Here is a 27325-nt window from a genome sequence, read left to right on the forward strand (position 1 = left end):
CCTTTCCCCCTTCCCCCAATATACTCTACTTTCCCCAAATAACTATTCTTCTATATGAAGTAACGATAGAAGTAGCCTGTGCCAATGGACTACATGGACACTGAAAATAGCATTTAAACGAGGAAATATACCATGTCTGTCAATAACGTGACTGTGGTCAGGTGAGAGAGGCAGGTACGGTAGATGAAAATGTACTTTAACAAACTTAGTGTGTGGTGAGAAAGAGACAGAAGTAAAGATGGAACGATACAGTGGGAGATAGAGATGGGTAAAGGGTGATCCCCTTTACCCCTCTGGGGAAGGCCGTGTGTGTGAGTGAGTGAGTGAGTGAGTGAGTGAGTGAGTGAGTGAGTGAGTGAGTGAGTGAGTAAGAGAAATTACTCCCTCACTCACTTCCCCGAACGAGCGAGCGAGCGAATGGGATGGTGAATATGTGTATGAGGGTGTGTGGATGCATGGGGTACAGTATATGTTGGGAGGGAATGGATGAGTAAGTCGATGGATGGGTGTAAAGGCGTCCGCATGCTTCCCAGGTGATTCAGTTCGGTAGAGTTTGTGCATATATTATGACGCTATTTTCTGACGTTTTTGTGTTGTTTGGGCACACAACATTTTTCCCAAGGCAAGCCGAAGTTCGTAGCCTAAGTCTACGCCCTTTCGTTGGTGATTGATTGAAGAATCCCTACTGTTGACCAATCAGGCAAATGTATTTATAAAGACCTTTTTACATCAGCTGATGTCACAAAGTGATATACAGAAACCCAGCCTAAAACCCCAGACAGCAAGCAATGCAGATGTAGAAGCACGGGGGCTAGGAAAAACTCTCTAGAGAGGCTGGAACCTAGGAAGAAACCTAGAGAGGAACCAGGCTCTGAGGGGTGGCCAGTCTTCTTCTGGCTGTGCCGGGTTGAGGTTATAACAATAAAGTATTTGTTGTCATTCAGCGAGTGACGGCTCGTTTCCAAGCAAATTTCTTAATTGAAAAATTTCTTTTCCAAACATGTTAATGTAAAATTGCATGACTAAGATCTTCTCTGCAAAAACATCAAAATGAATGACAGATTAGATCAATTCTAACTATTTTGAGGAAGTGTATACAATTCTAACTATTTTGAGGAAGTGTATACTGGCTATGGAGTCTCAAAAAGAACAAATGGTACCACTGCCAATTTGTTCTTGTTTCTCAAGCAAAGATCTTTTAAGGGAGTATGCAAGCACAGTAATTTGGTTCGGCTAGCAGAGTTCAGCTAGGCGCCAGTCCAACTGAAGCATGCTGACACCTTTAGTGTGTCTGAGAGGATGGGAGGTTGGGACAAGCTTGGCTTGGGTGGGCAAGGATGGGAGGTTGGGACAAGCTTGGCTTGGGTGGGCAAGGATGGGAGGTAGGGACAAGCTTGGGTGGTGTAAAGGGTGGAGAAACCGGGGAGGGGGAGGTGGAGAGGGATGGGTTTGGGTTGGGAGAGAGAGAGAGAAGGAAGGATTTAACTATACTACAATGTCATTTTTGTGTTCTTGTGATTTGCAAACCTGCTGTAATATGAATGAGTTCTGGACAGATTAGGAGATGTCAAGTATTTGGGGGTGGGCGGTAGCCTAGTGGTTAGAGCGTCGTACTAGTAACCGAAAGGTTGCAAGATCGAATCCCCGAGCGGACAAGGTAGAAATCTGTCGTTCTCCCCCCGAACAAGGCAGTTAACCCACTGTTCCTAAGCTGTCATTGAAAATAAGAATTAGTTCTTAACTGACTTGCCAAGTTTAAATAAAGGTAAAATAAATCAAATAAAAATTCTTATTCCTTGTTTTTCATTATAGCTAAGATTCAATGGTCGTTATTGGTGAGAGTGGAGAGGGGCTCTATCCACTGGGTTGGGCCGGGGTGATTGGGAGGGCATCAGAAACTTCTCTGAGGTGTATATTTGAATTTAATTTACAAGGTAATACAAACTGAGCACAATACTTGAGTGGTAGTCTTTCTCCAATGTACAGTATGAACAATGAGATATTTCTGTATTTCATTTTCAATAAATGTGCAAAAATGTATCAACTTATTTTCACTTTGTCATTATGGGGGGTTGGGAAAAAATCTATTTAATTGAATTCAGGCTGTAACACAACAAAATGTGGAAAAAGTCAAGGGGGGTGAATACTTTCTGAAGGCACTGTATTAAATGGGTCATATCTTCCACTTTTAACGTTGAATAAATGAATGTGAACATTTCTATTTCAGAATCTGTTAGAGCACACTAGAAGGAGTATAATGACACCTAGATGTTGTCTGTATCATCTATGGTTCACAGATTATACGGTCTTACAGGAGGCATGCATATGTCTAAAAAGGACCTAAAATGGCCACTTTCATCATCATTACCCCTAAAATGGTTTGTGACACAACTGTAAAAGGAATATCAAACATCCTTCTTCCCAATTAAGTTTCTATGTTCGAATTGCCAGAACAGTCTGAGATACCCCGAAAAATATGCCCGGGCCTTTCTGACGTGGAGCCGCCCATATATATTCTAAGAATATGGCATTAAATGAGGATTCATTGCTAGTGGTGGTGAAGCTGATACTTCTGTCTGCACAGCTGATCCAGGCTCAATTTAGCTGTGCTAAGTAAGGCTTAGCTAGGCCAGACATGGGTTTTTGGCCCAATGTTCTCTAATGTTCTAAGGTTAGTGGGCTGGTTAAGCTGAAGCCAGCTGTCTGCTACAATAGCTTACACACACAAACACCTCACACATACTGTGGGTCTTAATGCACACCTCGATGCCTATCCGCTTTAGCTGTGGACTAGACTATTTGGCAACAGAAGCGGAGCACTTAGTAAATGGACTTAAATCACTGGTTCAAGTTCGGGGCTTAGTGCTGTCATGTCCTTAAGTAAGGCACTTAGCTTCAACTTCTCTCAGAAAAGGTTCAGTTAGGAATCAAAGGGAAGACGGGCGCATCCCAGGCACGGTGTACCCATGCTTACCTATACTGTGTTTCTCCTCTTTTTTTGTCTTTCAGAACAAGTGGGACAAGAGATCCTGGCTAACTTACACAGTGACCGCGAGAAGATCCAGAGATCCAGAGAGCGGGTGAGAACAGTTGCATGCGCACATCCAGAACACACACACGTGCCGGACACGAACCGTTACCCTCTTCATCTAATGAGTGTGTAAAGGCCTGCGCTCGAAGGACAGTGGGATTGAAGGCGAGAACAAAGGGCTGGTGACAACAAGGCATTGTGGTTGGTTAGGGACATTCACCACCTCCACCGCTGTGCTCATGAAGGCATTGTGTGTCCCATGTAAGATGATGTAAGACTGTCTAATTGAACACACAAGCATCCACACACAGAATCGCGCGCACACATGCACGAACGGACAAACACACACACACACACTGACTGCATAAAGAACTGAGCGTTAAAGCCTTGCAACTCTCTCTATCACTTTCCCCTCTTCGTCTCTCATCTTTATCACACTTAGAGCATTAGACTCTGACCCTCTCTCACCCCCCCCCCCCCCACCCCCACCCCACCCCCACCCCCCAGACAGACAGGTAGAGCAGAGAGAGCCCCAGCCCCTCTGACGGCACCCTCTACGGAGAATGCTTTAAGATCACAACATGGCAGTGGGCCTCGCAGGCGATTTCAAAGGAAATCAAACATCTCCTTTCAAAAGGTCTGCCTGCCGCTAAGGAGGATGGTCCCTCGCTTTCTCTCCCTCGTTTTCTCTTTCCCATGAGCCTGCACAGGCCCCCCTCTTCCTTTTTAAAGACAGTTTGTGGGGCAAAAGAAAGAGGGAGGGGGGGGGAAAGAGAAGAAAAACATGATGTGAAGACACACAGGATGGAAGGATCGGTAAACATCTTTCTCGCATGAAAAAGACAGAGGATGAAGGAGTTTGGGGGGCATCGTTTAAGCATAAATATAGAGACGCACACTTGCATTCACAAGCAGTGGCGCGCACACACACACACACACACACAGCAGAAGACATGGCTTTTCCCTACAGTCAAAGCAGGTGTGAATGCAAAGCAGGTGTGATTATTTATTTTTTTTCTGGTATCAATGGAGGTCGACAGCAGACCCTTGAACTTGGGGCCAAAAGTAGATGACCTTTTTTTAACTTCACTCACTGAGGCCCCGTCACCAATCCTCACAGTATATGAACTCCTTAAATACTTCATTACAATGTATTGTTTGCCTTATTGCCTCATCAATCTTAGGGTATATCTCATAAATGGGCTCTTTGATATGGCTGAGAGAGCGAGAGAATGAGAGAAAGCCAGAGTGTGAGATTGATTCAGAAAGTGAGAGAAAGAAAGCGGGAAGGAAAGAGTGTGAGATTGATTCAGTGAGAGAGAGAGAGTAGTATTTTGGGAGAAAAGTGGTAAGTCTCTGGGGAGCGATCCATCCATGGGGTTTGAGAGAGACATCAGGCGGCTGTGGGGCGGGTGTCAGAGCCAGCAGCCAAACCCGCCCAGAACCACATCTGTCCCTGAGCCTGTTCAGCCTGGCAACCAGCACGGTCCTCAAAACAGCATGCCAGAACAACCCTCACATGGAGAGAGGGAAAGAAAGGAGAGTAGTAACCAAAACTTTTTGGCTTACTACATGATTCCGTACGTGTTATTTCATAGTTTTGATGTTTTCACTATTATTCTACAATGTAGAAAATAGTACAGATAAAGAAAAACCCTCAAATGAGTAGGTGTGTCCAAACGTTTGACTGGTAGTGTCCGTCACGCTTCTCGTGTCACAGAGGCTGGAAACAAAAACAGAAATGTGACCCCAAAGAGAGCGAAAGAAAAAGAGAGATACTAAAGGATATTCATTGTTGCGCACGGGACATCGTAAGTACTGTTCAGTACAACACAGTACAGACGTTGGTGGAGACATCTCTCCATGTTGCTATTTACCTTGACCCCTTAGTTGTTTGTACGAAGCAAGCAGTTGTGAAAGATCTCAACAGGGAAATGTCGAACACAAATGGGGGGGGGGCAAGAACCAGTCACAATAAAGAAAGAGTAACACTACAGATGGATCGGATTGTGCCATTAGTGTGTAGATGTGAAAGTAGGAATAATCCGAGACCACAGCGAACCTGAAGGCTACAATCCTGCACAATGTCTTATATACAATGTGTTCAGTTACTGTGTGTTCCTTCAACCGTACATGTTTATCTTTCACTTTACAGGCCCTTCTCTCGTTCTCTGTTTGTCTCTCTGAATCTTTTTCTGTCTCACATCTTTATCCCAGTTTTATTCTCTGTATCTCTTTCTCTCTTTCTCTCCCACATTCTTCCCCAGAGACTCTCTCCCAGTCTCACTCACCCCTCAATCCCCAGCTGAGCCGTGTCCTATATGGACTGTGGTATGTCTGTGTGTTACACCTCTCCTTTCTCTGTTCCCCCTGCTTCTAGCTGAGAGAGACCGATGCCAACCTGGGCAAGAGCTCCCGCATCCTAACGGGAATGCTGAGAAGGTAAGAGGCAGGTAGGGACCATGATTCTAACGCACCTCTCTGCAGATGTCTTCACCTGTGTCATCAGCCACATTCACGTCCGCTCATTTAGACCCAAGTGCACTTGAGAAGGGCCCTAATAGGCAGTCATACGGTATACACAGGGGGCAAGTACATGCGTCATAAAGCACGTACAGAAACTCATGCGCACTCAAACCCACATCTTATTTATCCCGAATGCATACTGTACTGTTGTTCGTCATAATCCTAGTGGGGAAAGTATGTCCATGTGTTCGAAGACTGTTGTCTTATGAGTATGCGAAGTCCCCACACGTTGTGTGTGATGTAGACAACTCTTTTCTGCAGTTAACTATGGTATAGTTCCATCAGTCTAATGCAGAATGATACTGTGTAAGAGCTGTCCAACAACCAATACTGGATGCTTTTTCTACGAACAAGAAAAACACAAGCTGTATGCAGTACACTCCGGCAATTTTCGAAATTGTCCGTAATTTTCACAAACACACATACCACCACCCCTAGCCAACTCGCGCTCTCTGTCTCTCTCTCTCTCTGTCTCTCTCTCCTTCTTTCTTCCTTACTCTTACCCACATCCGTTCACTCACAAGCATACAACCCCCCCTCTCTCTCTCTCACACACACACACACACACACACACACACACACACACACACACACACACACACACACACACACACACACACACACACACACACACACACACACTCAGACTCAGCTTAATGTCTTGTCACATCTCCATTTTATAAAGTGCCTCTGCGCCTACCCCTGAACCGTGACGCCGCGGTTTTGTTTCTTTTCTATTTTTTTTATTTCCCAGTGTGGTTTTTGATTAAGAGTAATATGTAAATGACACCAGCTAAATTTTAAATCCCTGTGCTAGGAAGGAAGTGGCAATTGAAATAGATGCTTCAATGCCTTTAGACAATCAGGGGCAGGCGCGGGCGGTGTGGAGTGCTAGCAGGAGACCAGGCAGGGCTGTGACGCCGACTGTAACCAATATTTCTGCATAGGTCTCCATTTTGTCAAGTCTGATTAGAGGAGGCCTGGGCTCGCCTGGTGTCACCCAGAGCTGTCCAGAAATCATTCATCATCCTGCCCCCCCCCCCCCTTTCCCTTGTCCTCCCCGCATGCCCCTCCTCCCCCTGCCGCCTCCACCCGGGCGCTAAAGTAAATAACACCCACTTATTTCAATATTATCATATTAATGTTAAAGTTCAGCTGTCACCTAATGGGAAGACTTAATCAAACGTAGCATTTAAGAGCGGTAGCGCCTGCCTAGCGCTCGCAGGCTCGCGGCTTCCTCTGGTTAGCCCCGACTCTCAAATCAGGATTTATTAGGTCTTTCTAAAGCTGGTCGGCCCCCAACCTCTTCCCAACCGCTGTCTTGCTTTCTGCTTCACGGGGCTTCCCATTCTTCTTTTGACAAATACCAAGCATTTTTAACTCCCTTTTCCTTTAGCGTTTAAAGAAAAGAAAGTCTTTGGTTGTACGGTTTTGTTTACGTTTTTTCATCTCTAAACGTCATTTATAACCAGGAAAGGGGACAGCGAAACAAAAGTGTCACATGGTGTAGTTTTGATATTAAGGCAGTCTACCGTTTTTGTGAATTTCATTACTTGCTCCTGTAGGTTTCACACATTTGATTGTTGTATTTTTATTAGTCATGTAAATTGTTGCGCTGTTTGGGGGAGGGGTTTGGTGTTGGCGACCTTCATTTAGGTGGCTTGCTGTGTTTTGTGTTTTAAGCTTGCCAGTAGTGTGCAAAAGAGTTCTAGTGTTATATTTTAAATGAGGCCAGTAGGGGAACCTCTACTGCTATGCAACTTCAGCTGTGCTGCGCAAATTAGCTTCTGGTACTCATTTGCTACTCTCCTTTTCAACTTTTTAATACTGAAACTCTTTCGAACTTAACTGTTAGAGGGTGCCTTACCTCGTATCGACCCTGTTAAAAAAACACATTTCACTGCGCCTATCCGGTGTATGGGACAATAAATCATTTTTTAAAAATTGACTATTTAACGCTTTGAATGCAATATGTGTAATGTAGCTCGATCAATACTGAAATTGCTTGGATATTTAAAAGTGAGTGAAAAAGGACAGGATTGCTCAGCGAGAGAGAGAGTAAGATAACGTCGTAGCGGATTTAAGTTGAGACGCTGGTCTTGTCACCTCTCCTTCTCTGTTTCTCCTGGTTGAGCCGGAGGAGAGCCACTATGAATGCTGCATATCACTCCAGCTGAGCATCAATTACACACTCATTAGTAGGTCTGTTCTTTTGGTTCAAGGCAGCTAATTAACTGAAAGATAGTGAGAGAGAAACCTCCCTTCTCTAAGAAATACTCTTTAAGATCAACACGTCGGAGTTAGTTGTTGGTCTAGTGACACAGTTAAATAGTATTTCTTTAACGGCATAAGTTTATGTCCACGATACTAATTGGTTGAAATTAAACCCTGAATCTACAGGACTGGAGTTGACTAAACCCTGTCCTATGCTAGTCCTCTTCTACAGTACATGCCCTGGCATGTCATAGTCCCTCAATTACTTAGCCTAGTGTCGGCTGGTGGAGGGCTTCTTCCTCAGCACACCCTTAAATTATTCATCCAATCATCTGGGCTCCTGAGGGTTTTAATGATATGGTCATGGTGATCTCATTAACGTTGAATGCTAATGCCAATATATATATATTTTTTTCAAAGTAGTAATGTCAATGATACTCATCGGGAGTTAAGTGGTATGAAATGGATCGCGCACGATTAGAACGCTCCCCGTTATCAATGGCCGCTGGGGCTGGTAAGCTGCAGTTCTCCTCAATGACGAGCTGTCGGGACATCTGCTAATGTTGTGGTTTAAGAGGTATTCAGGAATAGTGACACACGATTGAGTCATCGACCCATATCAGTCAAGTCGTATCGATAAACTTGCGGAATCATATCAATTCATTAAGAGGATTGCATATTATCACACCGCGTATATTCTGAATGACATGTTGACAGATGGAAGCTGGACCTTCCCGTGCTCGACCTTGGGAAGAGGAATGCTGGCAGTAAGACAAGAGCAGTAGGCAGTAGTGTCTCTGTGTTTTGAGGTCTTTGTTGGTGGTGCCACTGACCTGTGAGGGGTGTAAGGATCGGCTGGTGGTGGAAGCCATGGCTGATTAGAGGAGCCACAGGCCCCAGCTCTCTCCTCAGTTATCTCAGTGCCATGGGGCCCTGACATTACAGCCCTCACACTGCGGTCACAAAATGGATCCCATGACTTTGCCCCGACAGAGGTGGACTGTCTGTGGTGGGAACGGAGCCGACTCCTGCTGCTACGGCAATCATGTCCAGCATCTCCTCCCAGCCACAGCACACAGCAGAACAGAGCGGTCGGAGAGTTAAGATGCAGCTCCAAACCCAGTTATGACCGCCGGGGTTCTGGAGGGTTCTGGGAAGGTGGGGCTGGATGGGGAGGCAGGGTAGGGAGGGATTGGTCTTGTTCTCGCTGGCGGCTGATCCCACATGCAGGTGGTCGAGTCAGTCGCCAGGCAGATCAAAAAGTCAAACCCCTGGGTGGACCTCTCTTTGAAATGGGAATGGGGCCGAGATATCAGACAGAAAACATAAGCAAGCCCCGGCCGCGGAAGAGCTCCATATTCATGGCGTTAGCAGGGCTGGCAGTGGCAGGCAGGGGCCCCAGCCTTCAGAGGAGGGCTCTGGTCGCTCTGGACACTGATTAAGAGATCAGCACTTGGCCTGGTGCTAGGACGCTAGACCCAGCATGCTAACTCCCTAAAGCTCCAGAGAACCCACCAATGACCGGCGGTGTGCAAGAGCAGCGCACCTTAGCCCATTCGCTAACTTTCTCCATCCTGGCCAATATTCTATGCTAATATTATACGGAATGCTATACTATACTAGTAGCCCTCAACCTGGGCTAGCTCACTTGAGCCAGGGCTTATACACTGCAAACTGGACTACCAGTGCTGCGGTAGAACTAACAATTCTGTTCAGGCTTACATGCATCCTGACCAGGATAACTTTATGTGTATATACATTATGTCTCGTTTTGTTAATAAAATGTCCAAATCAATTCTTATTATTGCTAGTACATGCAACGATAGTTAAAGAAACCCTGGGTTGTTAGGACATTGTGTCCACGCGTTCACGTCTTCACACCCGCTCCCTTCAGGAAAGTAGCTGGAGACAGGTCTCTCTCCCTTTTTGATTCACTGGAAAGTGGAGTTGCAACGATGGGCTTTCGAGAGAAAGAAGAAGAAGAAGAGGAGAAAGAGAGAAGAGCGTGGCTGCGTTCGTTCGCGTGTTTGCCAGTCCCATTAAAGTGACATTTGCAAACAATGTCAGGAGGGAAGGAGATCAAAGAGCGCCGCCTCAGAAAAGCGCTGGGAGAAGGGAGCTCTGATGTCCTGAAGATCTCCAAATTTAGACCCGTTCCTCCAGTATTGGCTGAGTTTCTCTCTTTCCCAGTGCTGGAATATTAACTATGTGATATGTAGGTCATATAATTAATGGAATTCAGCTCCACCAGTGGGCTGTGGCTGGATGCAAATGGAAGGAAGTCTTGGGGGCCCTCTTGAAGTCTTGCTGTGAAGTCAAACAAAAAATATTTGATATTTTTTGTAATTGAAGCTGAAAGACAGAACAAATTATAGTTCAGTGTGTGTGTGTGTTTTTTTTCCTCTCTTCTCGTTCCTCCACTTTAGTCCTTTTTTCCTGTTCTTTTATTGATTTGGTTTGCCTTTTTGGAGGAGGAGCGGAGGGAAAGCCTTGTTAAGATGCGAGAGTCGGGGGAGTGAGAGAGAGGCTTGGGTGGAGCAGTGATGGAGGGGGTATGGCATCTTCTCCCTCTTCGCGTGCACTCCCACACACACACACACACACACACAGGAACTGCACACACCGCCTAATGTACACGCACACAATCCCTCACTAGAACTTGTACAATCAGTCTATTTCATTTTCAGCTGGGTGAAGGCGATAACCCGCTATCGAGTTTTCACCCAGGCGTGCGTCATAATTCCTATGGAAAAAATCACAATGATCTTTTGCGAAAGACATATAATAGTTATCCTGTTCCTGTCTCCGTAGTATTCTGGTCATAACTGTGGCCTGAGCACTCGCACTGCCGTCCCAGGACCAGCACGCCGGGGTAGACTTTGCTCCGCATCCCTTCCCGACTCCGTAATGAGAGCTGCCGTTGGACCTCACCTGTCCGCTACGCTTCTGATGGTGTGATGTTCATCTCTTCCAACTCTGACTATCCGAATCACCTCCGCTTGGTTTTTGGGCCAACAAGCCTTTTTTATTAGCCTGCTCATTAGGACGACTCACACCCACGTGATGACCGTTGGTCGAATGTCTACCAAAGTCAAAGTTTGATCAGTCTGAAGAGGTTTGGTTTCGATAGTTTAAAGCAACATGTTTGATCAAGGGTCATGCAACAACAACAAAAAATGCCCCCCCCCATGTTTTCCATTGGGTAATATTTCCAGTTGAACTCATTTCTTCAAGCCAGACAGGCTGGAATAGCCATAGCATAGCGCCTATCCCGAGAGTGGCGGACCAATCCCAACGGATGCCTCTGATCTGTTCTTCCATGTTGCGGCAGAATCATTTGTACTCCGTTCCCTCTCGCCTCTCGATTTTATTCAGCATGGCTGATATCACATTGGCGTTTGCTTTTCCTCCCTCTGGGTCGGCCTATCTGCTCCCTCTGTGAACTTCTCGTGTTTTACTCTTCTGTTTCCCTGGCAAACGAGTGAAGTACCAAAGCGTGAATCGTAGCTGGCTACCTCTTTCGCCCATCGCTGGTGAAGGCAGCTGGCTTTTGTTAGTGTGTGTGTGTGTGTGTGTGTGTGTGTGTGTTTGCAGTACACGAGAGGTTCAGTAGGGGATACTGCGGTACACAGCGGTATACAGCGGTACAGTAGGGACAGCAGTAGGGACAGAGCTCAGTGCCAAGTGTACAATGCTGAAAGACTTTATGAGAGCAGGCCTCTGTGGATTGGAGACCTTTATCTAGACTAGATCCGTGTACAGAGGGGCTTCATCACCAATCCACATAAATACGTTGATTGTGTAGCTATGGAAGTAATGGCAGACTGGGAGGAGCTCCAGCTAGTGTCAAGCACAGAGATAAAAATATAAAAAAACAGGAGAAATGGACAGTATCTTGTGTATTCCACCACAGCGTTCCTCTTTGAGTTTGTAGAGTTGTAAGTGGGCCTACTGGCTGGCAGAAAACTTTTGGTGTGAGAAACAATAGCTTCTCCATGTACTTGAAGGCTTTTTGTTGTTGTTGCGTGTGTTCTTTTACAGTACATTCCGTTTAGTGAGATAGGTGTGTGTGTGTGTGTGTGTGTGTGTGTGTGTGTGTGTGTGTGTGTGTGTGTGTGTGTGTGTGTGTGTGTTTCCACTAGTGTGTGTGTTTCCACTAGTGTGTGTGTTTCCACTAGTGTGTGTGTGTGTTTACGCGCAAGTGTGTGTCTGGCTGCTGGGACAATGACAGGGTGCGCCTGAGCCTCATTACCAGCCACTCTGAGCCAAACAAGCAGCACTGCCACCTATCTCTCTCTTTCTTTCCTTCTCTCTCTCTCTCTCTCTCTCTCTCTCTCTCTCTCTCTCTCTCTCTCTCTCTCTCTCTCTCTCTCTCTGTCTCTGTCTCTGTCTCTGTCTCTGTCTCTGTCTCTGTCTCTCTCTTTTTCTTTCTTTCTCTCTCTCTCTCTTTCTTTCTCTCTCTCTCGCTTTCTTTCTCTCTCTTTCTCTCTCTTTCTCTCTCTTCTTTCTCTCTTTCTTTCTTTCTCTCTTTCTCTCTTTCTTTCTCTCTCTCTTTCTCTCTTTCTCTCTCTCTCTCTCTCTTTCTTTCTCTCTCTCTATCTCTCTCTCTATCTCTCTCTCTCTCTCTCTCTCTCTCCCTCTCTCCTCTATCTCCCCTCCCCGTTAGAGAATGCTGATGGGATGCTTTTTGGGAAAGGAGAAAGACACAAACAAGCCTGGGCTGCAGAGAACGGGGTTGTTCACAAGGGCAAAGATGGGCTCATGTTTTATATAAGGAATGCCTTTGTCTATTGAGGGACGCGACTGTCTTTCTCTTCTCTGCGTCATTAACTGTACCACACCTATAGTTGCAATGCCTCTAGGCCTTAATCGGGGTCAGATACTGCTATATTTCACTTACTATATATACAGTGCTAATATGTGATATCAGTCTAATATGTGATATCAGTCTGTCATTTCCCTACTTTTGGATTGTCTTGGAAGTTGCCTGTAATTTGCTGAAGTTTGCAGTCCTGTGCAATGCTTCCAAATGATTTAAATTCCAGATAAGGTTAGTGCTGCACATGGCAATGTAACCTTTTAAAGACGATCAGCAGATACAGCCATAGCAGCCTATCAATCAACTAGTTTTCCGCCCTGGAACAGGGACTTTTACTGTCATACTTTTCCCAACACCGTGAGGTCAACCCCGTGTGACATTGAGGTGATGGTTTTATTCGCCCTCTCTGGTTGTGTTCCGGTTCAGGCGCTTTTCCCCTCCGACATCGACAGGCCGTTCCGACGAGCTGACTGGAGATCAGTGGCGCCTTCCCCCCCTTGAAGTTGTTTCAGGTGTCACTCCAAGGGTACCCGCCCCGTTTGATCTGCCGTCGAGCGCCAGTCGGGCTGCAGCACCCTCTGATTCGCCCGTCAGACGTCCAAAAGTTCTGCCACTACTTTTGAGTGATGGCAAAGGAAGCTTGGTGGCAGTGGTATCGACGTGTTGCGGTGACAGTTAGGAGGAACTGGTCTGAATACTGGTTTGAATACTTAACTCTTGAGAGTAGCCACTGGGGAAAGCCTTCATTCGCCTCACTGTATAAGAAGACAGCGTGAAGGTGTGACTTCTTCCATATGGTTCTCCAGACCCAGACAAAACACAAAACGGCTACAACACCAAAAAGGAGACCAAATAAACATCAAAAACGGATTGACGCAGTGATCTCATTCGAAGCCTTGTCGTACGAAGTGCAAAAAGCGCCCACTCCTCAAACATCTTCGATGCTGTCCAAAAGAGGTCCCTGCCTTCTGGGGGAAATGACAGAAGAGCTAGTATGCAGAGGACGAAACGGATCAAACGGAAAGGAGGGAATGTTCTGTGGATATCTGTGCGGACACAGACGTCTGCACTTCCTCTCTTTCATTCCCTGTTTCCTTCATGCCTTTCTTTTCCACCTACTGTTTTTGCTGAAATTACAGGTGAGCTCCCAAACTGTGGCGGGCCCATCCTTTCGTCAGGCGAAAGAAAGAGAGAGAGAGACGCTTCGCGTTGTTGTTTGCGGAACCCACTCTCCCTTTGTGTGGCTCGTGATAACTTATTCAGCGCGGCCTGTTCATCCAGGGGTTGAGCGCGGGCGTCCGTCAAGACGAAAATAATGAGGCGACGCGGAGAAACTCCTCTCCCCTTCGCCTGGGTCGCATCCACCCTGCCCCCCCCCCTCCTCTTCCAGCCTACCATTATCAACCAATTTGCCATAATAGGGGGTCTTATTTTGGACATTTTGAAGCAATTAGAACCTATCACACTGTTCCTCCCCTGGCTGTCGTCCATGCCAGTGTGTGTGTGTGTGTGTGTGTGTGTGTGTGTGTGTGTGTGTGTGTGTGTGTGTGTGTGTGTGTGTGTGTGTTTACATCTGGGCTCTGCGCTCCTCTAAACAGCTGCCTCAGAGAATGCAGACGTGGACACTAGGTATGCATGTGGAAGAGAGGCCTGGTTTGTTGCCATGTTTTAGAGCCGTACTGACCCACTCGAGCATGTTGGGTTGGGCCATGCTTTGCCATGCCAGGACATGCCATCACTGTGCCATGCCAAGCTGTTCTGTGCTGGGGTGTTTTAGCCTGTCTTAGTCCGTAGTGCAATGGCTGCCAGGATGAAAGCGCTGTAGCCAAATGACCTACCTTCTTTCTATCAGTCTTCGTCTACCCCTCCCTCTTACTGTATATCGACACATTCGTTTCTGGTGACTAAAAAGGGGATCAATACTTGACCTTACATTTTTGCTACATGGAGACTTGGTACAGGGAGACTTGGTACAGGGAGACTTGGTACAGGGAGTCTTTGTTTTACTCATTTTACAAATTCTCAATGAGCGTTTATCTGCTTTAAATATTCTGCCCTTTGCCATGGAATGTAAAAATGCATTGGACCACCACTACTCTATAGCCTTCAGTGTTGTAGTGCCCTCTTAATAGGAATAAGACATTGTCTGTCAGATTTACTGCACCTACTGATAAAGCGTTCAGTCAAAGGAATAGACAAATACAATATCTGTTGACTTATCAGATTATGGAAGACGAGAGTGAATGTATATCATATCTTTGAGGGGGATCCTTATGTAGTGTTTGTAGACGATTGCATTGATAAAACGCATGAAGAAACATCACCTTTGACTATGTATTTTGACATCTGGTTGGATGGTTAAGCTGAAACTTTGCTGTTGTTCTTGCATCTCTGATCTCTCTTTGGCTGGGTGCAAAAGCGTGAAATATTTACAAAATGTTGAAGTTCATTTTTCCCCCCCCTCCTTTAAATTGTTTCTCTTCCATCCTTTTTAATAACGTCTCCCTGTCTTGTCTGTCTCTCTGCCTCTCTCTCCTAACCCACCCTAGCAGTGTGTGTGGGTGCGTTTCAAGGGTGGAGGGGCAGGGGGGGGTATGGAGAAAACAATGCAAGCCTGCTCGTTTTGAGATGTTGACACTCGTGTTGCAGACAGCATAAAAGATTCCCTTTATCCCAGCGGTTGGGAAAATAAAAACAGGACCACATTTTGAAGAAGCTGAAGAGTTTGTGGCGTCACTCCCATCAAGCCTGGGCTTTGTTGGCTGTGGAGAGGTGAGAGGGGCTCCCGTCATGCCACTTCTCAAGAGTTTCAGTCCACTCGTTTTTTTCAAAGCTTCCAGCCTTGAGAGCTTTTCTGATTAACACAATGATAGCTTATTGGACAATCGAGGTCTGATCAACAGACCACAGAAGAGAAGACTCCTATCGCTGTTCGCTCGCTTTGAAGGGACTTGTGTAATCCATATTGTCCGTATCCTGATTGTACATACTGTATGTAGACATGCTGTATGTCTATATTCTGTCTGTCTGTGTTGTGTATTGCTGGCAGCACCATTTCACCAAGTCAAATTCCGGTTACTGTGTATGCAAATGTGCTTTGAATAAAGGTTATTCTGATTAGAATTGCAACCAACCGAGGAAAAAGGTTAGCACGCGGCCATGAGTTCCAGCAGTACTTTGGAAAAAGCACTTGCTTTTATAGATCGTTTTTAATTTTTCCCACCACAGCAACAAGATAATGTTGGTTGTTTTTGCATCAAGTGTTAAATCCCTCCATTCAGGATACACTACTGTGAAAATGCTCTACACCTCTGAAAGTGTGATCTGGAAATCCATAAGGGCAGGCCATACAATCGGATGCCCAGCTTCACATTTTTCACACACAAAAAAAATATGAATTCCTTTTGGATTATGTCACTGCAAAACTAATTTTGTAGATACTTTAAAGTTGATTTGGGCGTTCAATTTATGAGATATTGCACTTCAATAGATGCCATCCTGCACAGTAAACACTTCCCAAAGTAAGATAATGACCAAACTAGAAAAGGTACATTTCCTGAAGAGAATTTGTGTGCTTGCTTCAAGCGGTCTAAAAATATTTCCATGTTAGTGGGATGTGTTAAATGTAAAATTCAAGTTGAATATAAGTTAAAGCAGTTCAATATACACTGAACAATAATCTAAACGCAACATGTAAACTGTTGGTCCCATGTTTCATGAGCTGAAACGAAAAATCCATGTCATTTTCCACATGCACAAAAATTGTATTTCTCTCAAATTTTGTGCAGAAATTTGTTTACATCCCTGTTAGTGAGCATTTCTCCTTTGCCAAGATAATGCATCCACCTGACAGGTGTGGCATATCAAGAAGCTGATTAAACAGCATGATCATTACACAGGTGGACCATTTGCTGGGGACAATAAAAGGCCACTTTAAAATGTTCAGTTTTGTCACGCAACACAATGCCACAGATGTCTCAAGTTTTGGGTGAGCATGCAATTGGCATGCTGACTGCAGGAATGTCCACCAGAGCTGTTGCCAGAGAATTGGATGTTCATTTCTCTACCATAAGCTTTCTCCAACGTTGTTTTAGAGAGTTTGTCCAACTGGCCTCACAACCGCAGACCACGTGTAACCACGCCAGTCCAGCGCCTCTATATCCGGCTTCTTCACTTGCGGGATCGCCATTTTGCTGAGGAGTAGTTCTGTTTGTAATGAAGCCCTTTTGTTGGGAAAAACTTGTTCTGATTGGCTGGGCCTTGCTCCCAAGTGGGTGGGCCTGGCTGCAAAGTGGGTAGGCCTATGCTCCCCAAAGTCCACACATGGCTGCACCTCTGTCCGGTCATGTGAAATCCATTGATAAGGGCCTAATGAATTTCTTTCAATTGACTGATTTCATTATGTGAACTGTAACTCAGTAAAATCTTTAATGGTTGCATGTTGCGTTTATATTTTTGTTCGGGATACTATTTCCTCTAGCACATCAAGTATGAAAAGTGGCAGAACTATGCCTCTGAAATGCTCACCTCAATAAATACATTTAATTAATCGGATTAACGGTTAATAACATTTGCATGGTCCTATCTGTAATTAATTGAATCCCAGCCTTAGTATTCAATTGTTCTTTATCTGTATTTTATGTCAGCCATTGGAACGACACATCTCTTGCCTCTATAGAAATCATAGTGTGCACGAATCAGTGTAGGCCTCACTCAGGTCCTCCTCAGTAAATCACAGCAAAGTGTTTTGGACTCTTTGACCCACATCAGCGTGGCCAACGACCCTTCAGGAAGTGACTGATGTCCAGGCTGGACAGGGTTCATGACATCACGTTCGCTTGATGACACATCTGTGGAAAGCAGCTATTGGGCGATGTTTTGTTCTTTTATACCGCCAGCACACAACCTACGGTGTTTGTGTTGATGCAGTCTGTGAGCTCCTGCACTTCTCCATGCGTGCAGCTTTGTTTCTTGGACCATGAGAGGAGCGTTTAGTGTCGGTTGCAGTGAAATGTGAGGGCAGAGAGGGAGCAGGCCTCACTATACACTCACCCACTCCTTATTGAAGCTCACCGATAAAACTGTGATGTTCTAATTGGTTCATCTTAATTAAGCGCCGTGTGTGTGTGTGTGTGTGTGTGTGTGTGTGTGTGTGTGTGTGTGTGTGTGTGTGTGTGTGTGTGTGTGTGTGTGTGTGTGTGTGTGTGTGTGTGTGTGTGTGTGTGTGTGTGTGTGTGTGTGTGTGTGTGTGTGTGTGTGTGTGTGTGTGTGTGTGTGAGAGAATGCGCCAAACGGAAGTATCAAGCCAGGCGTCTGTGTGTGCAACGCTGGTGACTCAATTTACTCAGTCTCTCCAAGATAAAGACACACACAGCTGCCATTTCTCGTTTTATTTGAACACATCGCTCTCACTCTCCCGCAATCTTTTGCCTTTCAATGCCATTCTTTCTCCCTCACACATGGCAGAAGCTTTTATGTCCTGTCTTATGTATTTTATATTTTATTTTCACCCTCCCCCTTTCTTCTTTTCTTTCATTCTCTCGTTGTACCAATAGATTTTTGGTGTTTAATTTAATAACTGACTTGAGAGAGCGTTCAGTGTCACTTTGCTTACCTGTGAGTCTTCTGGTCCAGCCTTGAATTGTCTGTTAGATAGGTAACTCTGTGGCTTACCTAAAAGTCTGGATGAAATACTTTGTTTTGTTTTTGTCTCCAGCAAATCTGATTGAATAGTTACTTATTGATCAGTTAGCTTCACCTATGTCACGTATGTGATAAGTCATAATTATTTTCTGTAGCATGCTGTGGCTTATGACATACAGTTGAAGTCAGAAGTTTACATACACTTATGTTGGAATCATTAAAACTCGTTTTTCAACCACTCCACAAAATTCTTGTTAACAAACTATAGTTTTGGGAAGTCGGTTAGGACATCTACATAACACAAGTCATTTTTACAACAATTGTTTACACACAGATTATTTAACTTATAATTCACTATCACTTGTCCAGTCGGTCAGAAGTTTACATACACTAAATTGACTGCGCCTTTAAACAGCTTGGAAAATTCCCAAAAATTATGTCATGGCTTTAGAAGATTCTGGTAGGCTAATTGACGTAATTCAATTGGAGTCAATTGGAGGCGTACCTGTGGTTGTATTTCAAGGCCTACCTTCACTCAGTGCCTCTTTGCTTGACATCATGGGAAAATCTAAAGAAATAAGCCAAGACCTCAGGAAAAAATTTATAGACCTCCACAAGTCTGGTTCATCCTTGGGAGCGATTTCCAAATGCCTGAAGGTACCACGTTCATCTGTACAAACAATAGTACGCAAGTATAAACACCATGGGACCACGCAGCCGTCATACCGCTCAGGAAGGAGACGCGTTCCGTCTCCTAGAGATGAACGTACTTTGGTGTGAAAAGTGCAAATCAATCCCAGAACAACAGCAAAGGACCTTGTGAAGATGATGGAGGAAACCGGTACAAAAGTATCTATAACCACAGTAAAACGAGTCCTGAAAGGCCACTCAGGAAGGAAGAAACCACTGCTCCAAAACCGCCATACAAAAGCCAGACTACGGTTTGCAGCTGCACATGGGGACAAAGATCATACTTTTTGGAGAAATGTCCTCTGGTCTGATGAAACAAAAATAGAACTGTTTGGCCATAATGACCATCGTTATGTTTGGAGGAAAAAGGGGGAGCCTTGCAAGCCCGAAGAACACCATCCCAACCGTGAGGTACAGGGTGGCAGCATCATGTTGTGGGGGTGCTTTGCTGCAGGAGGGACTGGTGCACTTCACAAAATAGATGGCATCATGAGGACGGAAAATTATGTGGATATATTGAAGCAACATCTCAAGACATCAGTCAGGAAGATAAAGCTTGGTCGCAAATGGGTCTTCTAAATGGACAACGACCCCAAGCATACTTCCGAAGTTGTGGCAAAAAGGACAACAAAGTCAAGTTATTGGAGTGGCCATCACAAAGCACTGACCTCAATCCCATAGAAAATTTGTGGGCAGAACTGAAAAGGCGTGTGCGAGCAAGGAGGCCTGCAAACCTGACTCAGTTACACCAGCTCTGTCAGGAGGAATGGGCCAAAATTCACCCAACTTATTGTGGGAAGCTTGTGGAAGGCTACCTGAAAAGTTTGACCCAAGTTTAAACAATTTAAAGGCAATGCTCTCAAATACTAATTGAGTGTATGTAAACTTCTGACCCACTGGGAATGTGATGAAATAATTAAAAGCTGAAATAAATCATTCTCTCTACTATTATTCTGACATTTCACGTTCTTAAAATAAAGTGGTGATCCTAACTGACCTAAGACATTTTTACTAGGATTAAATGTCAGGAATTGTGAAAGACTGAGTTTAAATATATTTGGCTAAGGTGTATATAAACTTCCGACTTCAACAATACGTCCCAAAATATGTTGACTTATTTATCCTTTTTCATAAGGGATATTTTATGATAATGTGAACTCTTTAAAGAGTAATAAACATAATGCATCTTGGGGAATGGTGTTTGTTTGACTTGCTGGGAGGTTTTTTCCATTCTTCAGTGCTGTGCTACCATGGCCCATATTCACAGAGTGGCACACAGTAGGAGTGCTGATCTAGGATCAGTTTTGCTGTTTAAATCATAATGAATAAGACTGGGACCTGATCCTCGATGAGCACTTCTACTCTGAGACACTTTGCGAGTGCAGGCCAAGAACAGAGAGGAAAAACACGACGGCCTCAGAATACCTTCAATATTGGTATTTCTGCTGCTTGAGCATGAACGCTGAGAAGTATGTTGTGGAGATTAGATGGGAGATTGAGTTATGCTGCTTCCACACTAGGCTAATTCCTTATATCTCAAACACTGCCAGCAGTTTGTGACTCAGCTCATTTTGTTTGTTTATCTGCATTTCGCCTGGATACGTTTTGAAAGAACCGAAGGCTTTGGCTAAACTCTGGGTCGACATTTCATAAAATATAATGACCCTCTGCTCGTTGTCTTTTTATGGAGTGATTTCTAGAATGCCATTTTCATGACTGTTTCCTCTCTGAGGCCAGCTAAAGTACAATGACATAGCAGAGTAGGCTTTGGATGTCTGGATAACCCCTGATCAATTCAGAAAACGCCTGAGAGCGAGTAACCAAGGCTGAACAGTCTCGTTATAGAGCATCTCATTCACATGCACTTGTATGTCTGTGCCATAGGGCCTAAATGGCTTTTCACATTACTTTTCCACCTATTTTTATTAGGATGTTATTGATATTAACCACAGGTCATAAGGTGCTCAACTTCTTGTTATTTGTATGGTAAAAAGACACTCTGCAGCAGAGACTTATTGGTATATCCTTGCTCTGGGACAGCTCTTGACAAATTCAGGGCAGAGCAGGGCTGGCCTCGACGAGGCATGCAACTCAGTCAGTAATGACCGGTTCCATGCTGCTATGGTTTCTGGCCCATTGGGTTGTTTGTTTGGAGAGTGGTGCTCGACGGTGAAGTGCTGGCCCAGCTGCCACTGCACTCACCTTCCCCTGGCTGACGGGTTAAGGTTTGGGCCAAGCAGCCAGGCAGGCAGGCAGGGGGGTATTTGGCTGGGCACCTCAGTGCTAGCCCAGGCCCCATGCCAACTGAACGCCAGACTCCTCGACTCAGCTCAACCTGGGCACCCAGCGTCTCCGTGGCGACAAGGAGGTTGGTTTTACACCTCCAGAGTCAACATCATCCTGTCGCTACCTGTCCCAGTTGGGACGGGCCCGGCCTCGCAGAAACCCGCTAGCCTCGCTGTAAATTACACAGTACGTTTTTAACCACACACACAGCACTTTTTCAAAGCTGATTACTGTACCTCCTTTTTGAAATGTCATTATTTTGATTGAACACCACTATATACCACCATGTTCTTTTTGTATGACTGATAATTTGTCATGAAATTGTGACAATTTAATGGACTTGTTTCTCTTGCATATCTCAGTGGCTACTGTATCTTATAATGATATTCCTCCACCCCCCTCATTTTTTGACTTGTATTTACAATATTAGTTTATTTTACTGTTATTTTTTATTACAAACATTCATCGATAGGGCAGAAAAGTAGAGAACAGCGAAAGAGAGGAAGCTTTTTAAGTAGGGCGAAAAGGCTGCTTAACCCAAAGTATCTTCCATAATGGCACAAAAATGAGGTGTCTGCTGCCAATGCGGCCTATTGGCAGGTGTAGCTTGAGGTACTCTGCCCTCTAATTGACCCCTACTTCCACGAAATAATGACATGGCCTTGGATCAGGGCACACACAGAATTCAGACCCTGATTGTTAGTAATGATTCCTTGTCAGACGTTCTGACAGTCCTATTCATCTTCACAGTTGTAATGATATATCAGATGCTTCTATCCCGGGAATCGAACCCGCTATCCTGGCGTTACAAGTGCCATGCTCTACCAGCTGAGCTACAGAGGACTCAAACGTGTATGTACTCAAGCTTGTATTTGTGTTTCAAATGTTTATCTATGGATTGTGGTTGTGTGCATATACAAACACCCCTGCCATACTTCCATACAAGGAGCACTGAATCGGCCTGGAAACCCCTTCAAATCCACAACTTCTCGAGTTGAGTCACTCAGCCAGTTTGTTTATTTGTCCCAATGTGTTCTGGGTCACTGCGCTGCTTCCTGTCTGCTGGCCTACGGTCCTAAACCCCCAGCTCCGATGGCGCCAGGGCCAACACTGCTAAGACGTTAAGGCGAGGTTGTGATTACATTGGCGTCTCTTCCTAGCAGTCTTGTGTCAGTTACCCAGCCTGTTTGCAGAGCCTGTGAATCCCCAACCTCAGTTGACCTGCGTAGTGCGTACACTCACCCCCCCCCCCCCCCCCCCCAGCATCATACACATGTGAGGAGCTGTATTATAAGCCAGGACCAGCATTGCTACAATGTTGCACCACCATTGTGTGGAGGTTTGCCCTCTGGCCTGGCAGACAGAGATAGAGCTCTGTCCCTGTACATTTTCGCCTGCCTCTATTTGCGAAGACGCTGTCGACGTACACCAGTCCCATCAAAAAGCTATCCTGTGGTGGAGCATTTCAGGACAAACTTGACATAAACCATTCTAAACACTGGTTTCCTTTCACAAATCTTTAATTACATATTTTGGTGTAGTCCAAAGTGCAGAGTTTATGGCAAAGCAACCTTGCCACCAAAGCGTATAATAGTGAGGGTTACCACAGGGGACAGTTGGGAGAGGAGCACGAACACATACTGAGGAGACTTGGATGGGAAATTAAACGAGTTGGTGGTCCTGAGAGTTGAGAGAGGATTTCAAGGCTAATCAATGTAGCCGCGGAAAGTTTCAGTACTTTTCCGGGTCGAATTAGTTCTCGGAGGCTTTCTGAGAAGAGTTCGGTGTCATCCTTCTCCGCTGTTATTGAACTACTCCATCTGAGGTCGGATAAACTTCTCTTCGTTAGCTGTCGCTACAATGGAAGCTTTTGTTGTCGTCTCGTCCATTGTATTCCGACCCTACTCAATGGGACAAGTGAATCCATCTTCATTGGCCTAGTTGCCATTCAGGCCTCTCTTCATTCTCGCAACACAAGTCAACTCACTTAAACGGTGTCCATTGTGTTATTTGTCTCTAATTGCTTCAGTAAACAGTCGAATCCATACCAATCCTCTACCATGTTGAGAATAGCTTCGTGCCAGTCAGTCATGGTCAAATATATTGAAGAACTAAAACCTCTTAGAGGCTACAGTCTCGTTGCCCTGTGTTCTGGTGTATTATGGCGCTAATGAAGAAGGGCATTGTAGCCCTGGACATTGAACAACCCCCCCCCCCCTCCAGGCTTTAGTACAATGACAGCAGTGAGGTCGCCTCTAGGCCAGGGCTATGAGAGATGTCAGCTCCAGCAGATAAAGGCCACACAAACAGATGCTGTCGCGTGGTAGTGTCAGCGGCGGACTTGTTTGGCATCTTTTGTGTGAGGAATGTTTCTGGTTTATGAACGTTGTGCATTCTCCCCCCCTCTTATTGTCTTGCGTTACTGCTCTTCATTGAGTGCTAACTGATGTATCGTTTGTGCAAAGTATTGCTTTACTGCGTGTGGAGCTCAAACTTTAATGTTAACATTTGAACTGGCAAAAGTTGTACCTTAACCTGAAGTCATGTTCTGTGACGTGTGAGTCGACCAGGGGGGATGTACACGCTAGCTTGCCTAAAGCCATACATACTAGCGTACTGTTAATGTGAGGGAACAGTCAACCCTCTTACTGAGACGAACTATATAAAGTCCTCTGGACAGTTCAGGCTCAAGGCCTTGCGTTTCAAAATGTTCACAGGATCCTGAAGAGCCCAGTCCCGCAAATGTTCTCAGTCTAACAGGCGTCGCCATGAATCTGTCACTTTATGGAAACCCACCAACTCTCAGGAGCAATGGGGCTTGCAATGCCATCTTAGCGTTTGGGCCATTTAAATTGGGGACCACAGAGTTGAACTTTCTTTTTTTATGTTCAGTCAGTGTTTGAAAATAGAACTGGGTTGGAGAACCGTTAGGGCTCATGACAAGCAGAATTACAGTGCTGCTGTTTGACAGGATACTTTCCCCGTCCAGCCCCAGGGCTGTTCATGGGATCTAGTCCAGGGGACGGATGTGCCTGATGCCCTTTAAACTGTCAGAGTGGCCATTATTGAGCTGCCCTTTCTTTCTCTCTCTCTCTCTCTCTCTCTCTCTCTCTCTCTCTCTCTCTCTCTCTCTCTCTCTCTCTCTATCCCTCCCTTCTGGGTTTGAGCGCTTCTCCATCCGACCCGGTGAATAAAATGATTTTTTTCCCTCTTTCACGAATATTGCTTTTTTTAATGGTAAACGTTAAGATCCAGGAGCCGATCAATGGTTCTGGTCCTTTGATGTGCCGGGACGCATTACGACGGCCGACTTCTAATTGGCCAGGAGAGCTGTAGGATCGATGTGGGCTGTAATGGCTTGACACAGGAAGGGTTTTAGACTTTATTATCATTAATATTTAGACATGACGCGGGAGGACCCGGCTGGGGTTAAATGTACAGCGGAGGCGCGCGCCTTTGATCTAGGAGATAAGCGGATCGATCGGGGGGCCGGTGGAATGAGGTCACAGGAAGCTCGACAAGCGAACGAGCAAATGAGTGGCGGCGCTAGCCAGGCCCCGGGTTTTATCGGATTTCTCTGGGAAGTTTCGACTTGGAAGCTCAGAAAAAGGTCGCTCTTTCATTAAATAGTCTGCTTCAGAAAAGAGGGAAGAAGGTTGGTGACCGGGTTGACATCCATGACTCTTCAATGTTAGATGAACATCACAATAACGACGCATAACATCTGTCTACTGTGCCTTCATAACAACTGCTGGTATAATTATCCCTTTGTATACAATAGGTGTGAAAGAAGACACAATCGCCACCTCTTTCAGCCTCTAACCTGAGCTGTGGTTTGTTCTTTTGTTCGGATCTATTGTTTTGGAGGTGTCTCTGAGAGTAGGACTCCGGGATCCGGCCCGGTGGGGACTCACCATGCCGAGAGGACTTTCCCCGTCCTCTCCTCGTCGTGTCCCTATCGCATAGCGTCGCCACAGGGCCTGGGATTACCCTTCTCAAGGGGTGGGGCGGTGAGAGACTGGACAACCAGAGAAGAAAGGGGTGGAGATGGCGCTCACTCCTAGAAGCTGTCAGTCAGGGTATTTCTGTTGCGCTGAGCTGTTCCCAAAGGATTGATACCTTAGTCATTGTACTTAGTGGGACAAAGATCGGTAACAGGCAGGACAATTGCGGTCGTCTCGGTTTTCGCCGCTGTGACCCAATGCCTGACATGGGACAAAGTGGAAAGGCCCCCAGGATCCAGGCCACTGGAGCTGTTGATACTGTACTAGAGAGGAGGGGGATGAGGTGAAGGGGGAGAATTGTCAGTAGTTGTGTCCGAGACTGTGTCATACAAAGACAACCATACGAACAGAAGCTCTTTTACCACATATCTTCACAAATGATACCTTTAAATCAATGTGTGTTTTGTGTGTTTGAGTGTTTCACCTTTTCAAGGATTTGCGACCTTTTGACTCTTCCATCACAGCCTAGTGTCTATATAACACGGGGCGCAGGAAAGGGCGAGGGTCTGTGAGTTGAGGGAGGAATGCACATTTAGAAGTGGAGAGCAAGAGATGAGGAATAAATAGGAAATGTGGACATAGTTTATGGCTTGGAGGGCTACCCAGGTGATAGTTTCTATCTTAAAAACACATATAAAAGAATATACAGGAAATATAAAGCAAATAAAGTCGCATAATAAGAGAGAACATTGTCTTTGCATCACACCAGACCAGATGTCATCCGCTTAGGATAACATTGGCATTTACTTGGACCCACCATCACAATGTCCTCTTTATTCTGTCATCGCCGACTGTGACTGTGGGAACTACCGCGCAAGTCAATAACTCTTTACTGAAAGAGAGAGTCTCGAACTGAGCGCGGTCACGTTAAAGGGTTCTGTGCTAAACCGTGTAGTGCTACTGCTCACGGCTAGCTCCTTCTATATTCATTTCTCTTATTATTTTCCCTGTGTGTCGTATCGGTACAATTTCATGAGACCAAGGCACTGTTGTGAACAAACTGGTGTTGCGCAACAAATGCCCTATTATGTCATTTTTCGGATTGTTACGCCGGCTTGGGCAACTTTAACGCGCCCATTGTTTATTGTGTGATCATTTGCGGATGTGTAAATACAAAGTGCTGATGTGTTTTCAGATGAGGATTGTAGTACAGTAGTTCATGCATAGTTCTAGTATAGTTTTCTAGCTAAACAATAGGGAATGTATTACTTCACGGAATATAATGGACATTATATTGATTATTGTCACCAACGAAGCACGTTAAGTCCAATGTTACAACCAGTGAACTCTGAATAAACTTTTGTCCGCTTTTTGTATTTCAACACCAATGTTTAGGCTGTTTTTATCCAGGAACTGTTTGCAATGACGCTTGCATTTTGTATGCCCTCACTTTTCATGATGTGTTTTCAGAATACGTGATTGTGTGGAGATGAGTAGTGTAGGTTTTGTGGGTGCGCGAGTGTGTACGTTCACCGTTTTCTTCAGTGTGTTTCCACAAGTGCCTCAACATGTCTCCACTGTATTACATTATTGTCCGTGTGTGCGCGCCGTTGTGTTTGCGTGTGTGTGTGTGTGTGTGTGTGTGTGTGTGTGTGTGTGTGTGTGTGTGTGTGTGTGTGTGTGTGTGTGTGTGTGTGTGTGTGTGTGTGTGTGTGTGTGTGTGTGTGTGTGTGTGTGTGTTAAGGTTACGGAAATGTGTGTGTGTGTGCGAGATAAGAAAAAGATGAGAAGCCGTTCAGAAGGCTTTTTCAGTCAGATGCGTCCCCATCTGTTCGCACAGGCCTAATTGTTCTGGGTGTGAAGACAGGAAAAGGGAGAGGAGTGATTGTACTCATCCTCTTCCCTGAGTTATTTCCGTAACCTTAAAAGAGCGCTGGCAGAATGCTCCAGATTATTACCATGTAAATAACGGCACTTGGCCCCATTCCCTGCTAATGAATGTCATTTATTTTTCCAAACGAGGATTAATTATCGACCAAGGACCCTTCTCTCCTCCCAGTGGGAGTCAGTCGCAATTAGCAGCAGGAGATGGCTGCTAATATTTGTTTTTTAATGTGTGTATATGTATGTACGCGTACATATGTCACAGTGACACCGGAGAATAACCTTGCA

General features: G+C 45.3%; 1 protein-coding gene across 5 annotated transcripts in view; it reads left to right on the top strand.

Annotated features, from left to right (window-relative positions):
- The window catches only part of LOC129829200 (vesicle transport through interaction with t-SNAREs homolog 1A-like), a 170054-nt gene that overhangs the window by 115919 nt on the left and 26810 nt on the right, over positions 1-27325 (top strand). For 3 of the 5 annotated variants that reach the window (XM_055890821.1, XM_055890818.1, XM_055890819.1), the window contains 2 exons: positions 3010-3080; positions 5412-5473. In XM_055890821.1, coding sequence (XP_055746796.1) covers positions 3010-3080; positions 5412-5473 — 133 coding nt within the window. Of the gene's footprint in view, positions 1-3009; positions 3081-5411; positions 5485-27325 lie in introns of all 5 variants that reach the window. The other 2 variants (XM_055890820.1, XM_055890822.1) reach the window with 1 other exon arrangement.

Source organism: Salvelinus fontinalis, chromosome 30, assembly GCF_029448725.1.
Source record: "Salvelinus fontinalis isolate EN_2023a chromosome 30, ASM2944872v1, whole genome shotgun sequence".
In the NCBI taxonomy this organism is placed as follows: Eukaryota; Metazoa; Chordata; class Actinopteri; order Salmoniformes; family Salmonidae; genus Salvelinus; species Salvelinus fontinalis.